General features: G+C 43.6%; 1 protein-coding gene across 1 annotated transcript in view; it reads right to left on the reverse strand.

Moving 5' to 3' along the window:
* LOC142194916 (glutathione S-transferase Mu 4-like) overlaps window positions 1-16346 on the reverse strand; it is a 31602-nt gene extending 15256 nt beyond the window's left edge. Inside the window, exons 1-4 of the mRNA XM_075264356.1 lie at window positions 16237-16346; window positions 16068-16143; window positions 9347-9411; window positions 6917-6998 (exon numbers count right to left, since the gene is read on the reverse strand). Coding sequence (XP_075120457.1) covers window positions 6917-6998; window positions 9347-9411; window positions 16068-16143; window positions 16237-16266 — 253 coding nt within the window. The 5' untranslated portion in view covers window positions 16267-16346. The remainder of the gene's footprint in view (window positions 1-6916; window positions 6999-9346; window positions 9412-16067; window positions 16144-16236) is intronic.
* Window positions 16347-17508: the final 1162 nt, after the last annotated feature.

A 17508-nucleotide genomic window follows, 5' to 3' on the forward strand; every position in this document is an offset into this window, starting at 1 on the left:
TTGTCCTTGACTGTTCTCACCATTCTTCTTCTCTGCCTTTCTGATATTTTTCTTGGCCTGCCACTTCTGGGCTTAACAAGAACTGTCCCTGTGGTCTTCCATTTCCTTACTATGTTCCTCACAGTGGAAACTGACAGGTTAAATCTCTGAGACAGCTTTTTGTATCCTTCCGCTGAACAACTATGTTGAACAATCTTTGTTTTCAGATCATTTGAGAGTTGTTTTGAGTAGCCCATGATGCCACTCTTCAGAGGAGATTCAAATAGTAGAACAACTTGCAATTGGCCACCTTAAATACCTTTTCTCATGATTGGATACACCTGGCTATGAAGTTCAAAGCTCACTGAGGTTACAAAACCAATTTTGTGCTTCAGTAAGTCAGTAAAAAGTAGTTAGGAGTATTCAAATCAATAAAATGATAAGGGTGCCCATACTTTTGCACCGGTCAAATTTTGGTTTAATGCATATTGCGCATTTTCTGTTAGTACAATAAACCTCATTTCAATCCTGAAATATTACTGTGTCCATCAGTTATTAGATATATCAAACTGAAATGGCTGTTGCAAACACCAAAATATTTAGAACTAAAAATGATTAAGATTAATAGGGGTGCCCAAACTTTTTCATAGGACTGTATATCAGGGACAGGGGTAAGGTGCTAAGAATTTTAAAAAGGGGTATGTACTTGTATAAATTGTATTCTGTTAGTGTAAGTGAATGTGGTGGAAGTGCTTAGTGCTTAGAGACACTGCTTCCTGAGCTCCTCACTTTACACAGGTAAGGACAGTTTCTATGCAGATAGGAATGATCTGGTCGCCAGATGTTACCTTACTCTGAAGCTCAGACATTTAGCTTCCAAATGAGATTAAAATTGTGAGTGTCACAATTCACAGTAGCACTTTATACAACCACTGCCCATTCTTCAGCACCACAAATAAGAGAGGGACAGAGATAGCGGTCTTTTTATGTGATAGCTGTGATCAGTGACCTTTTGGTCAGTTTATCACTGGTTTATCTGAAACCTAGGAACATGGGCTATAAAATTAGCCAGTGATAAGCTGACCAAAAGGTCACTAATCACAGGTATCAAATAAAAAACATGGCAGTAAGCTCCCTCTGTCCCTCTTATCTATGGTGCTGAAGATCGTGCAGCGATCGATCGTATGAAGTGCAAATGTGATATGAATCTTGTGATTAGTGTCACAATTTTAATATCATTTGGAAGCTATGAACATGGGCTATAAAATAAGCCAATGCTCAGCTGACCAAGGGGTTTCTGATCACAGCTGTCAACTAAAGAAGTCAGCAGTACCGCAAGTGTCGGCACTATTGAAGGGGTGAGAGAGAGCTCACATAAAGTGTTACAGTTAGATGAAAACTGCAAGTAGATTCACAATTTTATCTCATTTTATAGCCCATGTTCCTAGCTTTCAGATGAGATGGAAACTGCAAATCTACTTGCAGGTTTCATCTCACTGTAACACTATGTGAGCTCTCCCTCATCCCCTTCAATAGTGCCGACACTGTGTGGTACCGCTGACTTCTTTAGTTGACAGTTGTGATCAGCAACCCTTTGGACAGCTGATCATTGGCTTATTTTATAGCCCACGTTCATAGCTTCCAAATGATATTAAAATTGTGACACTATTCATAATATTCATCTCACAGTATTAGTATGTACAAGGGCTGCCCGTTCTTCAGCAGTACAGACAAGGGAGGGACAGATGGAGCGGTACCGGGGTCTTTTTTAGTTGATAGCTGCGATCAACGACCTTTTGGACAGCTGATAGCTGGCTTATTTTGTAGCCCATGTTCCTAGCTTTCAAATAAGATGAAAATTGCAACGCTGCTTGCAATTTTCATCTCACTGTAAAGCTTTATGTGAGCGCTCCCCCTCCCCTTCTACTGTCGCGTCACGGAGCGGTACCGCTGTGTTTTTTAGTTGACAGCTGCGATCAGCGACCCCCTGGTCAGCTGATCGTTAGCTTATTTTAAAGAGCAGACTCTTGGCTTTCACATAAGCTGAAAATGGCAGCGCTTGCTGCCATTTTCAGCTCACTATACTACTTTTATAGTGCCTTCCCTACATTTCTATAGAAAAAACAGGGAGCAGAATCTGTCTATATTAACAGTTTTGGGAGCGATTGGTGACCTCTAGGTCATCAGATCGTTTTGCCATTTTAAAGTCAAGATTCTTGGCTTTAAAATGACACCAAAACTGTTAAGATAACCCAATTTTTCACAGAGTTATGGACTTCAGTAGTAAGGACGTAGTAGCTACGTCCTCTGCTACTGAAGTGCTACCTTGGGAGCACGTATAGCTACATGCTTGGCAGCAAAAGGGTTAATATAGATAATAGGATGGAACATAAATAAAATATAAATTAAAAAAAATATAAAAAAAACACCTAACCAGAGGGCTAAACCTCGTGAATATTCACTGAAACTAATTTTATGGTGTTGGCCTGTAGTGACTCCAAGGGGGCTCTTGGGAACATTTTATAATGTGTAGGGCCATGGTGGAGAGCATATTCTACTGTGTGGGGCCATTGTGGAACAATATACTGTGGGAAGCAAATTATACTGGGGAGGGGGGGAAGCACTGTGTAGCATTACAGCGGGGGGCGGGCTCTGTGGAGCATATTATACTGTGCAGAGCATATTATACTGTGCGTGTGTATGGCCACTGTTGAACATTGTACAGTGTGTGAGAACTCTGGGAGCATATTGTGCTCTATAGAGCTACTGTTGGGCAATTAAAGAGGACCTTTCACCATCTGGGGCACATGCGGTTTTATATACTGCTAGAAAGCAGAGAGTACGCGGAATTCAGCGCACTGTCGGTTTTCTCGTTCTGTGCCCCTGGTGAAGAGCTATCGGTGCCGATACCGTAGCTATTCACTGTCAGTCGGGCGTTTCTAACAGTCAGTCAGGAACGCCCTTCCTCACAGTCGCGTCAACTGCGATGTACTGTGAGAGGGGGCGTTCCTTACTGCCCAGCGATTACCCTGAGCAGGGAGGAACGCTTCCCCCCCAGTACTCGTCTATGGACGAGTACTATCGGCAGGGGAGGGAGGTGTTCCTCACTGCTCTAACAGTACAGCTATAGGTGCTACTGTGAGGAAGGGTGTTCCTGACTGACTGTCAGAAATGCCCTCCTGACAGTGAAGCGCTATGGTACCGGCACCAATAGCTCTTCACCGGGGGCACAGAATGGGAAACATGATAGTGTGCTGAATTCAGCGCACTGTCGGTTTTCTAGTGGTATATAAAACCGCATATGCCCCAGAAGGTGAAAGGTCCTCTTTAAGGTGTCTGCAGCGCATATTATACTGTGTGTGGCCACTGTGGAGTATTATACTGTGAGGGGGGTCTGGGGGAGCATATTATACTGTGTAGGGCCACTTATTTACATCATACATTATCTGTTTTATAGCAGCTGTGTGATGTTATCACAGGCTGTAATTGCATTGGTCACAATAAATCAGATGGTGTGCAATGTAAATAGTGAAGAGGCCTCAGTTCTGGCAAAAGCACCACAGTACCTTCAAACATTTGATCAGCAGGGGCCCTGGGTGTTGCACCGATATCTTACACTGTTAGGTCCCCTGCAGATCAGCTGTTTCCCAGAGCGCACAGCTCCCATTATTGTGTACATAGCGGGCACTCTGTTGCTTACACAACATATTCTTGATTACTGCAGTTGTGGTAAACAGTTGTATTCCTCTCAAGTATCTTAGATACCGCTGCAGCACCCATAACCATTGCTATGAAGAATAAGCTGTAGGAAGGGGGTAGGGGGCCCTAGTCAAAGTGGATACAACAATGAGGCTAAGGCCACATGTTGCAGAAACACAGCATTTTTGTATGCTTTGGAAACACAGCAGAAATAAATTGCAGCATTTTCCATTATGCTAAATAATCATCTAGCTTGTAAACGGGGAAAAAATTTAGGCTTAAGTCCCACAGAATTGCTGATTGTTTTTAAAAATTTTTGCAAGGAGTGGATTGAGCAGTAGGGAGAAGTATAACAGTTTCCTTTTATTTTTGCATTTCTTTTGTAAGCTGGTACTAGGTTTGGCTAAAAAAAAAATGCTGCAAAACCCTGCTTTTCCACAATGTAGGACTTCAGCCTTGCAAACATTTTCCATTTATATGTAATAGGGTTAGAAAAAATGATGAACACTGCAGTAAATATGTGTGAGCTTGTTTTAGGCTAAGGCCCCAAAGAGCGAAGAAAAAAAAGGGGAAATTCTGTAGAACAAAAAGTGATTGACAACACATTGCTTTTTTTTTTTTTGTAAGTATTTTTTTTCAATGTGGTTGAGAGTACAATCTCATACACTTTGCTGGTACTGAAACAGCTTTTTTCTGAACTGCATTCCTGCAGAATACTAAAACACAATTTCTGCAACATTGGGCTTTAGCATTAAATGCCTTTTTTCCATAAATGTTTATCTGCATTTTGCAATGTTAGGCCTTTGCCTAAAGCCTCACATTGCAGAAACACAGCCGTGAATTTTATAATACAAGAAAAATGATCATCATGATTGCGAGGAAAAAAGCGCTGTGGAATCACCAGCAGTTTTGAGGAAATCATAAATTTAAAAAACACAAAAAAAATATATATATTTTTTTCTCTCTAGTATCTATAGTAAAATTGTTCAATTTGTTTTTCTGCTGCATTTTTTTTGTGCCAATTTGCTTTGTGGGGCCTTAGGCTAGGTTCACATTTGCGTTGGTGTCTCTGTAATTGACTCCACCACAGATTCCGACTAAAAATAGAGGATAGAAAAGTCCTACAAGGTGGACTTTTTTCTCTGCCAATTTCAGTATGAAACCAGGAGGCCCCACTATATTCTGTTGGATACACAGCTGTTTATTTGGACAGGCTCGCATGCAGACATAAAGGATGGATTGCCGAACAGTAGTGTGAACTTAGCGTCAGCCTAAAAGGCAATATGGTGAGGAAATACAGTAATACTGAATTTAGGCTAGGTTCACATCCTGCACACGGCTCATCTTTTTTTGGGTTCTTCAGTTACCCAAATAACGGAGAGCCAAACCGCTAAGGCTAAGATCACACCTGCACCTGTATTCTGTTCGGGGTTTCTGACCCAGAATCTGCTTAAGAAATGCAGAGAGAGAAGTTCTGCAAAGAGGACTTTTCTCTCTGCATTTTCTGCCTTTTTCCAGCAGAAACCCGGCATACCCCATTATAGTGCAACTGCTTTGTAAGCAGTCTCCAAGCGGACCCGACAAACGGAAACTCAAACGCAGGTGTGAACCAAGCATAAAACAGGCGTTACCTGTGGACACCAGACTATAATGATGTTTGCCGGTGGCCATCAGAGGTTCGCTGGTTTTATATTGAAAATGGCAGAGAGAAAAGTCCTCCTTACAGACTACAGCGCAGATGTGAATTCAGCCTTAGGTAGACGTTATTATTTCTGCTGAAACTCTATAGGGCAGGGGTGCTCACACTTTGTCAGCATGTGAGCTACTTCTTTAAATGACCAAGCCCTAAGATCGACTACCCACTTCTTGTGGGTGGGGCCGGGGTGGACATGTGGGCGGGGCTGGACCTGGAATATGGGCGTGGCCGCCCAGGCAACCCCGCTGTCTGCTTCTTCACAGCGCAGGCTGAGAGTTATCTCTGGACCCTGGCAGGCTGGGGCTGCGGCAGCCCCGGCTGCCAGTGTCCGTAGATGACTCTCAGCCTGCGCTGTGAACAAGCAGCACCCCGGCCCCCTCCATCTCTAAGAGCGTCCTGCAAGTACTTGTTCACAGCGCAGGCTGTGAGTCATCTACAGACACTGGCAGGCGGAGCTGCCGCAGCCCCAGCCTGCCGGTGTCCAGAGATAACTCTCAGCCTGCGCTGTGAAGAAGCAGACAGCGGGGATGCCTGGCTGCATCCCGCGATCGACCCATACGTCCATTGCGATCGACCGGTAGATCGCGATCGACGTATTGGGCACCCCTGCTATAGGGCAATAAGATATGTGGGGAACTATAAGGAGGGGGAGAGGGTAGATTTATTATATAGGGGATAATATATGGGACACAACTTAGAAATACATTTTACTGTCAGGGGAAAACTCTATACTTACAATGAAAATGAAACATGTAGCCAGATACACAGAAATATATGCACTATATGCTCTTCAGGTCTGAGGAAAACCATTAGAAATAAACTGCAGGATTTAAATTTATACATTATTATGTGGGAAACTATAAGGAGGTGTCAATTTATTATGTAGGGGACAATATGTAGGACTTACAACATGTGAGACACAACTTGGAATGACATTTTACTATCAAGGGAAAACACTATACTTACACTGAATGGTAACCGGATCCCATTACCATGATAAAATGGCTGACGGGCAATGAACATGGGCATTAGCGCCGGGTCTCTGCTGTACAGTACAGCAGACAGCAAGCAGCTGTGGCGGCTGCTCAGCTCCTAAGCGGTCTCCATATTTGAATACATGACATCCACCTTACTATTATGGTGTATGTCGGAAAGGGGTTAAGGTACTTTTAGGCTGTGTTCTTAAGGGTTTAAAGGCAGCAGGGTTATTTTCCCAGAAGATTTACTTGAGACAAATTCAAAATGTACAATAGAAATTAAGTTAAACTTCCAGCATAGCTGGATTTTTTTCTCTAGCTGAGTGATTAATGGAAAAATAACTGAACATCATCTAGGATAACCCATGTGATTTTGTTCACATTGGTTATTTTGGTTCAGTTATTACATAATTTACAAGGTCCAGATTGGAACTGCTATTATACTCTGGGGTCTCTTCACATACTCATACTGTAAAAAGGCTGAGGCCTAAATAATCACTATTAATCCTAATTGTGGTTTAATAACCCCAAATGTGCATATAATAAACTAATGCACTATACTCACACAGTCCATGCTTGGAGGCAATGTAGCGCAGAATAGTGTTACTCTGTGTCAATTTAACATCTCCATCCAAAAGGTAGGGCAACTATATAATAAAAAAAAAAAGATGCTATTATCAACAATTTACTTTAATCTGACAGGGCTTACTGTGTTTGCTATTATAAAGGTTAATAGGTGCTGCTTCAACAATTCCAGCATAGCTGGATTTTTTTCTCTAGCTCTCACCGTTCCCAAGCAATCAATGCTGTTAGTTTTGGCGTCGGATATGCCATTTAGACTCTGTACTGTAAAAAGGGCTGTGTCAGGCAGGAGAAGACAAGTTATGATTTTGAGTTCTAACACTACAGAGATTACATAGCACATCAGGCACCTAAACTAACTGTACTTGTTGTTTAAAAATGGTGGGGACTAGAGAGAATTTCAACTGTGCTAGAATTGATGTAAGGAGCTGGACTTGTTGGAGCTGGACAGTTCTCATGACTCCTCATCCTGGTAACAGACACTTTACAGTATATACAGCTATTTGGATGTCTCTTTATTACTTTGCATCTTCAAATTCATCACAACACTGAGACACTAGATAAACTGTATGCTATACTTTCTACTGCCCAGTAAGCTGAGAATATTACAGTATTTGTGACTAGAGATGAGCGAACACTAAAATGTTCGAGGTTCGAAATTCGATTCGAACAGCCGCTCACTGTTCGAGTGTTCGAATGGGTTTCGAACCCCATTATAGTCTATGGGGAACATAAACTCGTTAAGGGGGAAACCCAAATTCGTGTCTGGAGGGTCACCAAGTCCACTATGACACCCCAGGAAATGATACCAACACCCTGGAATGACACTGGGACAGCAGGGGAAGCATGTCTGGGGGCATAAAAGTCACTTTATTTCATGGAAATCCCTGTCAGTTTGCGATTTTCGCAAGCTAACTTTTCCCCATAGAAATGCATTGGCCAGTGCTGATTGGCCAGAGTACGGAACTCGACCAATCAGCGCTGGCTCTGCTGGAGGAGGCGGAGTCTAAGATCGCTCCACACCAGTCTCCATTCAGGTCCGACCTTAGACTCCGCCTCCTCCGGCAGAGCCAGCGCTGATTGGCCGAAGGCTGGCCAATGCATTCCTATGCGAATGCAGAGACTTAGCAGTGCTGAGTCAGTTTTGCTCAACTACACATCTGATGCACACTCGGCACTGCTACATCAGATGTAGCAATCTGATGTAGCAGAGCCGAGGGTGCACTAGAACCCCTGTGCAAACTCAGTTCACGCTAATAGAATGCATTGGCCAGCGCTGATTGGCCAATGCATTCTATTAGCCCGATGAAGTAGAGCTGAATGTGTGTGCTAAGCACACACATTCAGCACTGCTTCATCGGGCTAATAGAATGCATTGGCCAGCGCTGATTGGCCGAATTCCGTACTCTGGCCAATCAGCACTGGCTAATGCATTGTATTGGCGTGATGAAGCAGTGCTGAATGTGTGTGCTTAGCACACACATTCAGCTCTACTTCATCAGGCTAATAGAATACATTGGCCAATCAGCGCTGGCCAATGCATTCTATTAGCTTGATGAAGCAGAGTGTGCACAAGGGTTCAAGCGCACCCTCAGCTCTGATGTAGCAGAGCTGAGGGTGCACAAGGGTTCAAGTGCACCCTCGGCTCTCCTACATCAGAGCCGAGGGTGCGCTTGAACCCTTGTGCAGCCTCGGCTCTGCTACATCAGAGCCGAGGGTGCGCTTGAACCCTTGTGCACACTCTGCTTCATCAAGCTAATAGAATGCATTGGCCAGCACTGATTGGCCAGAGTACGGAATTCGGCCAATCAGCGCTGGCCAATGCATCCCTATGGGAAAAAGTTTATCTCACAAAAATCACAATTACACACCCGATAGAGCCCCAAAAAGTTATTTTTAATAACATACCCCCCTAAATAAAGGTTATCCCTAGCTATCCCTGCCTGTACAGCTATCCCTGTCTCATAGTCACAAAGTTCACATTCTCATATGACCCGGATTTGAAATCCACTATTCGTCTAAAATGGAGGTCACCTGATTTCGGCAGCCAATGACTTTTTCCAATTTTTTTCAATGCCCCCGGTGTCGTAGTTCCTGTCCCACCTCCCCTGCGCTGTTATTGGTGCAAAAAAGGCGCCAGGGAAGGTGGGAGGGGAATCGAATTTTGGCGCACTTTACCACGCGGTGTTCGATTCGATTCGAACATGGCGAACACCCTGATATCCGATCGAACATGTGTTCGATAGAACACTGTTCGCTCATCTCTATTTGTGACGTCACATACTTCTGTGCCAGGAAGAATATCACATATTCAAAATATGGGATTTATATAAGCAGAGTATAACATTTAAGGAATTTGAACACAGTTTTAAAAACATCTGACAATTATTTTGGTGTCACCAGTTTTACATACATTTGGAAAGTCCAAGCCCAGTTTCTCCTTCTCATCCAACCACTGACTCTTGTCATAATCTGGAGCTGTATGGAGAGGAAAAATTAGCACCACAGAAAAGTCATGTTCATTATTTCATTTATTGCTTCATATCAACATTTAACAAACTCTAAAGTCCTACAGCGAGAACAGGATATTAGTTCAGATAAGTTTAATGATAGGAGCAGAAAAAAAAAGGAATTGCCATTATATGACAACAGCAGCTGAAAGATCTCACTGACAATAATGGATTCCCTCCATGCTGCCAGATGAGAGTATTGAAAGCTGCACCACAGTTGTATATTGGGTAACTCCCCATCAGCGGTTTAAAAAGAATGCGTTATGTAAAATAGGAAACATTAATAAAAAAAAAAAAAAAGGATGCGTTACCAAGGTCAGAAAAGCCCAGTGACATACATCTAAAAGGCATGGTCACTCTGAGCATTTAATAATAATAAATGAATAATAATAATAAATTTTATTTATATAGCGCCAACATATTCCGCAGCGCTGTACAATTTGTAGGGTTCAAGTACAGACAGAGAGATACATTACAAAGAAAGTCATTTCACACAATGGGACTGAGGGCCCTGCTCGCAAGAGCTTACAATCTACGAGGTAGAGAGGTGACACAAGAGGTAGCAGGGGCGGTATTGCTTATGCAGACGTCAGACATTTTTGTAATAGAGGTTACTGTCATTACACAAACATAAAACTTTATGAGCCGTCAACAGTCGTGTCCTTTAACATGTGGATGGAGCTTGAAGCATTTCAGTTTAGTTATCCTTCCAGCCATTCCAACATTATAAGCCCGTTTAGTGTTGATACAAATTAGGAAATATTAGCCAAGTGAGTGGTGTTACCTACGTACCATCCAAACACGTGACACGGGTGTGACTGCAATGTTCATTTACTCCACTCAGTAAGGGTAAGTTTACACTGGGTTTTTTGGATTGGAACCTGGGGCGGAGGCCGCCTCAGGTTCCATTCCATCCAGCCGCGCACTCTGCTCCGGATTAGGCCCAATGAATCGTGAGGCGACTTGGCCTGAAGAATGAGTAGATCGCTTCTTTTTTCCGGGAGTTGGAAGAAACGGCTCCTGGAAAAAAGAACTAAGCGGCTCCCATTAAGTTCAATGGGAGCCGTCTTTTTGGTCAGGATTTTGAGGCGGATACGGCCTCAAAATCCTGACCAAAATACCCTGTGTGAACTTACCCTTAGGCTGTAAACTGAGCATAAATCACACCCCAACACAATTTACGCAACCCAGTTACACGCTGCTACCACCTATTGCATTCAGGGATAATAGAAACCTACCATACATGCAAACACTGCTCTACAGTTAGACGCAAAGCACACTTTAAAAGGCAACGGAGCACATGGATTAATTTGTGAACACTTCAATACAAAAATCTTGGCATATTTAAAAGGGTAGTCCAGGGTAAAATATTATTTTTTCAGTCAGGCTAGAGGAAATGAAAAAAAAATAAATAAATTACATATATTCTCACCTTTCTCCAGGACTTCTCAGCATGTTTTGGTCCTACAGATTGTTTACTCCCTGCGGAAGTCTCCGCCGTATGTGACCAGTGATGCCTACCTGTGACATCCCCAGGTCCCTTCCTTAATAAGGCTGCGTTCACACAGAGTGGTCCTATGGTGAGGTGTTTTTAGGAGGAGGAATTTGAGTCAGTTTCCTGACCAAAAAAACTCTGTGTGAACGCAGCCTAAGTCGCTGATTGGCCTGCTATAGGCCAATTGATTCTGATCAGCAAATAGTAATTTACCAGCACAGATCCAATAACGTGTTTTATGCAGCACAGACCCGACACTACTGCCCGCACTGATCACTGGCATTAACCCCTCTGGTGATTCAGTCAAAGCTGACTGAGGCAACATTTTACCAACAGCACATGGGAGCCGCAATTTTGCCAGGGATTGCTGGAACCTGGAGCAAGCTCCGGGTCTGGTGTCCCGTTGCTTTGACAGTTGTGAGCCTTGTGACAGCTTCCAGGCCTGTCTTTCATTACACAGCCTGCAAAAGAAGAACCATTTTTTTTGTAATGCTATATTAATATTACCACTGTAATGCATTGCATTGGTGGTCAGATCCCCTGGAGATCAAAAAAATCTAAAGTGCTAAACTGCAGTTTTTTCACTGTTTTGCATCTGATAAAAATTTGAAGAAGTGATCAAAGAAATAGAAATTCCACAAAATTATATACCGTAAGTAAAAAATATACCAGGCCCAGCAAAAAAATTACACTTCATTAAAATGCTATTTTTTGTGACTAACACATAGGAATAGCCTTAAAGGGGCTCTATCACTGGGAAAAGTAATTTTTAACTAATCACATCCTTGCATAGGCTCTAGAAATGCTACTTCACACCTACCTTTAGTATGTAAATTGCCTCAGTGGTTTCTGAATAAGTCCGTTTTTATTAATATGCTAATGAGCTTTCAGCCAGCTCAGGAAGTTCCCAGCAGCCTCCTCTCTTCTATTATCTCCTATGTGTGTGAAGCAAACAGGAAGCTGAGCCATCAGCAGCAGCAACCTCCCATAGGAAACAACAGGAGAGGAGTGCACGATATATCGTGCAACAGTCTAATTAGCATATGAATAAAAACGGACTTATTCAAAAACCACTGAGGCAATCTATATACTAAAAGTAGGTATGGAATAGACTTTCTAAAGGCTATGCAAGGATGTGATTAGTTAAAAATTACTTTTTCCAGTGATAGAGCCCCTTTAAGAAAGACTATTCTTCTCCTAACTTTAGATGTCTTTTCCGCACCGCCGTTCCGTAGAAATAGCGGTTTTTGGTGGTATGCAAATGAGTTCTCTCGCAGCACTGGGGGCGGGCCCCAGTGCTCAAACAGCACTGGGGACGTCTCCAATGCTGCGAGAGAACTCTCCCGCGCCGCATACATCTTCTTCAGGAACGGCCTCTTCACACGTCTTCTTCCGGCGCTGGGGGTCAAACTTCTAGGCTTTGGGCAGAGCCGACTGCGCATGCCCGCGGCCACAAGAAAAATGGTCGCTTACACAGTATCTACATGGTGTCTTCTGGAATGGAATTACGGTAGTTAAAAAGAAATTGATAGATTTCCTTCAAGAAAATATATAGGTATGGGGTAAGTTAGTATGATTTTTTTTTTTTTATTTGTTTTAGTGGTCCGTTTCAGAACTATGAAAATTGCCTTAGCAGTCAGGAGAGAGAAAAATTCTGAAAACCCCTGGCAGCTAAAGGGTTAATCCATTTATTGCATCAGCAAAACTACACTGATAAAAACTTTAATCAATCAACCTTACACAGACATTAGCAGCAGACACTAGCTGTGTCCGTGACATTTTTCATTCATTTAAATGGAGATCGGGTGCGTTGTTTTGCACTCCGTGCCTGTCCTTAAGCGTCCATTCCTAAAGAATTCCGACTTTTCAAGCGGACAGAAAAAACCTACATGTCGGGTTTTGCTGTCCACTTGAAAAGTCAGACATCTTTAGGAACGGACACTTAAGGACAGGCACGGAGTGCAAAACAACGGACCCGATCTCCATTTAAATGAATGAAAAATGTCACGGACAGAGCTAGTGTCCGCTGCTAATGTCCGCGCAAGATTGACGGTAGTGTGAACGCCCCCCTTAGGCCAAGTTTCCACATCAGAAACAAGAAACTCTGCATTTTAGGCTGTTGCTGGGGTGTGTTTGTGGGGGGAATGGGTAAAAAAACTATGAATTTTACAGTACCAGCAAAGCAAATTAATTTATCTTTTCTATACACTGAGGAGGGGTGAAAAGACCTGCATTTTCAGGTTACAGTTACATCTACAGTATGTTTAGCCATCCATTCCTCTGGTCCATTGGAGAACCAGAAAAATGGATCAGTTCTATGACAGAAATGAATGAAGCCCAAAGAACCACACTGACTATAATGTCCTGCGTCAGATGTCTGCATTTTAACCCCTTCCCGACATGCTATAGTACGGCGCGTGTCGGGTCTGTAACTATGGCGACCGCCCGGGAGCCAGGCGGCCGTCATAGCCGCCGGGTGTCTACTGCTTCAAGCAGTAGACAACCGGCTCTAATGCCTCCGATCGGTCCGATTGCTGTCAAAGGCGCCGGAGGCGCCATTTTCCCGGCGGCGCATGGGCGCCGCCATTTTGGCAGGGATCGCCGGCTCCTGGAGCATGCTCCAGGGCCGTCCCCCCGTTGCCATGACAGCCGGGAGCCTTGTTAAAGGCTCCCAGCCGGTCTGCAAATTCTCTCTTTTGCAGGCTGGTGTATACAGCCTGCAAAAGAGATGATGCTTTTTTGCAATGCATTGCAATGCATTAGCATTGTAATGCATTGCATTAGTGATCAGACCCCCTGGGGTTCAACACCCCTAGGGGGTCTAATAAATGCAAAAAAAAAATAAAAAAAAAAAGTAAAAAAAAAAAATAAAAAAATATAAAAAGTATTAAAAGTTCAAATCACCCCCCTTTCCCTAGAACAGATATAAAAGTAGTTAAAAACTGTGAAACATATACATGTTAGGTATCCCCGCGTCCGAAATCGCCCGCTCTACAAATCTATACAAATATTTTTCCTGTTCGGTAAACGCCGTAGCAGGAAAAATAGTCAAAAGTGCCAAACCGCCGTTTTTTCACTGTTTTAATTCTGATAAAAATTTGAATAAAAAGTGATCAAAGCAATAACATTTCCCGAAAATGGTACCACTAAAAAGTACACCCGGCCCCGCAAAAAAAGACGCCCTATGCATCCCCGTACACCTATGTATAAAAAAGTTACGGCCGTCGGAATATGGCGACTTTTAGAAAAAAAAAAATTTAACACCGTTTTGGAATTTTTTTTAGGGGTCAAAAAGTAAATAAAACCATATAAATTTGGTATCCCTGGAACCGTACCGAAACACAGAATATAGGGGACATGTCATTTTGGCTGCACAGTGAACACCGCAAAACCAAAGCCCGTAAGAAAGTCGCAGAAATGCATTTTTTCTTCAAATCCACCCCATTCTGAATTTTTTTCCTGCTTCCCAGTACATTATATAGAATAATTAATGGTGGCATCATGAAGAAAAAATTGTCCCGCAAAAATTAAGACCTCATATGCCCTAATGAAAACATTGTGCTTACATAACTTTTGGCAAATTCTGACAGATCTGCACAGGGGACTCCAACACAGATGTGGACCTAGACTCACCTATAAGCTAACAGAGAGTAAGGCTATCTGCACAGAGGGATCTGTGAAAACGGGAGGGGGGGGACAAAACAAAAAACACGAACATGACCTATATTTTGATTGACACACAAAATATTGGGGTACTATTCCGTTATCGGGCCAGCAGCAGCGCAGTTCAGCAGCAGCTTTCGGGACAGCAGTTCAGCAGCGGGAATTACAATGACATCCGAGGACTGCTGGCCCGATGCTTGTGCCCAGTAACCAGTACATCGATGACCCCCCTCCCCCATCCTTCTCCTCCTGCCAGTGCTGCCCCCCAGCTCTCCTTACATCTTCCCCGTACCCTCTCCCCGCCACACGACTAGGCCTCACCTCAGCGCTAGTACCGAGACCGAAAGGAAAGACACCGGGGCTCAATCCAGGCCCTGACAAGAAACACGCCGACTATAGGAACGGTGAGCTACAGCGAGCCGGAGGGACAAACTTTCTGCAGCGTCCGGCGGCTATCTAGTAGCATTCATTGCTCAAGATTTACGGTGAGGCCTATTACAGGGAGAGGGTACGGGGCAGATGTAAGAAGAGCTGGGGGGCAGCACTGGAAGGAAGAGGAGGATGAGGGCATCGATCGATGTACTGCCTACTACACACAAGCACGGCCTCTATCATCGGGCCAGCATCGGCTTAGTCATGTGGCGGGGAGAGGGTACGGGGTAGATGTAAGGAGAGCTGGGGGGCAGCACTGGAAGGAGGAGGAGATGGAGGGGGGGTCATTGATGTACTGGCTACTGGGCACAAGCATCGGGCCAGCAGTCCTCGGATGTCATTGTAATTCCCGCTGCTGAACTGAACTGCTGTCCCGAAAGCTGGTGCTGAAATGCGCTGCTGCTGGCCCGATAACGGAATAGTACCAATATTGGTGATGAGAATAACCCCCATTTACTGACAGTGAAATTAATGCTGCTGTGTGGCGGCACACAGAAGTAAGAGAAGTAAGCTGTACACCCTGGTAAAGTTATATTCATATTATATGAGGTACACAAATCTCTGGTGTAAGATGTGTAAGTAAAACAGACTAACGCCTGGTTCACATCTGTGTTTGGCCATTCCGTTCGTGATCAGTATTTGACATTTCAAAAACTGATTTCAAACGGTCTGGATGAAAACCCATTCATTTCAATGAGTTTTAAAAGTAGTCAGTATGTAATCAGTTTGTGCCATTGTCTTCCGTCTGGGTCAACGAGATGCCGCCAATGTGAAAGTTGAAGGGGTGAGGCCTTGTTATAAGGGTACCATCAAGCCTGACAAATGGGTCATGTTTCTGTAACCAGTTGTCTTCCCCATATACTCCAAATCTGACAGAAGACATCTTCTCAGGCAGAACTTCCAGCGGTTTATAAACAGAGCACAGAAAATTCTCACTGAATACATTGCCATATTGGATCTTTATTTATTTTAAGAGACCTTCCTTTCATTGGATGTATGACAATTCACACCCTGCTGCCTGCCCCAGCACTTACCATCCCCCAAAACGTAGCGCTTCTCTTCATAAGGAGTGCCGGTGTATTCCAGCAACAAACGAATCGTATGGGCGAGCTGCAGACATCCCAATAAAAAGACAATATCACATTAGCAGTGGCGTTTACCTACAACATAACTATCAGCCATTACTTGCAATACTCCTCTCACCCCGCGTATATCCCAATAGCCGAGAATCATCGTCTTCTCCAACAACTTCCCGCACACTACTCTCTGCACACAAGCTCAAGTTCACAGTCCAGGGCTCGTCTGTTCACGTGACTCATGGACGGAATTCCCGCCAATCACGTTCTGCCTGGACACGGGCCAGAGGTAGACGAGAGTAGGAGCGACGAGATAGAAAAGGCGCTGCAGGATTACACGTTCTGTACACAACTATTATAGGAAGATAATACACAGATTGTTACATAGTCGGTGCGATACGATCGGTTATTGTTTTTGTGTAACAGGCTATCACATAAGAGCCATATTTGAGCCCCTTTTTTTTGCAAATTCATGGAGGAGACAGAAGTCTTGAGGGGACATTATGAGCCCTAGTAGGTGTCCCCAGCCCGCCTCCTGGAGATGAGACAGGTATTACACACAGCAATGGCCACTTTCCTGGAGCAGCCCAGTTAGTACAGCTGGACCTCTGTGTTCACTGTGCTGTAGAATAACATGTTACCTTTATTCAGTGGGCAAGTAAAACTACAGCAATACCAAATGTCTTTTATATCTTATTATTATTTAGCCATTTTTCAATTTTTATTAAACGCCTTCCAAACGCCATAACTTTTCCATTCAGAGAGCCGTACCAGTAAAGAGGATCTTTCACATTTTCTGGCACCGGCAGTATTACATACCATTAGTAAGCTGGGATTGCGCTGAATTCAGCACACTATCAGGTTTTCTGGTACATGCCTGGGAAACAGAGATATTGGTGCCATTAGTTTTGGTACTGATATCTCTCCACTGTCAGAAGGGCTGGTCTTACAGCCTAGCGTCTTTGCTGGGCAGTAAGGAACGCTTCCCCCACCTTCCCCCGATCGAACTCTTTAATAGCCTTGTACAGTCAGAGGGGGCGCTCCTTACCACCCAGCAATGACACTGAGCAGTGAGGCCCGCCCTCCTGATGGTGAAGGAATATTGGTGCTGAAACTAACTTTCTAGTATAATGTAATACCACCGGTGCTAGAGAACGTGAAAGGTCCTCTTTAATACAATATACGAACTGTAAAAAATTCTGAATGGGGTGAAATTACAGAAAAACTGTGTTTGTGCATCATTCTTTATAGCATTCACTTTGCGGCCCAAATGATATGTCATCTGTATTCTATGGGTTGGTATATATGTATATATATATATATATATATATATATATATATATATATATGAGTGTGTGTATCTATCTATAGGTAGACAGATACACACACACCGTGGCTT

The sequence above is a fragment of the Leptodactylus fuscus genome, chromosome 2 (assembly GCF_031893055.1).
Source record: "Leptodactylus fuscus isolate aLepFus1 chromosome 2, aLepFus1.hap2, whole genome shotgun sequence".
NCBI lineage: Eukaryota > Metazoa > Chordata > Amphibia > Anura > Leptodactylidae > Leptodactylus > Leptodactylus fuscus.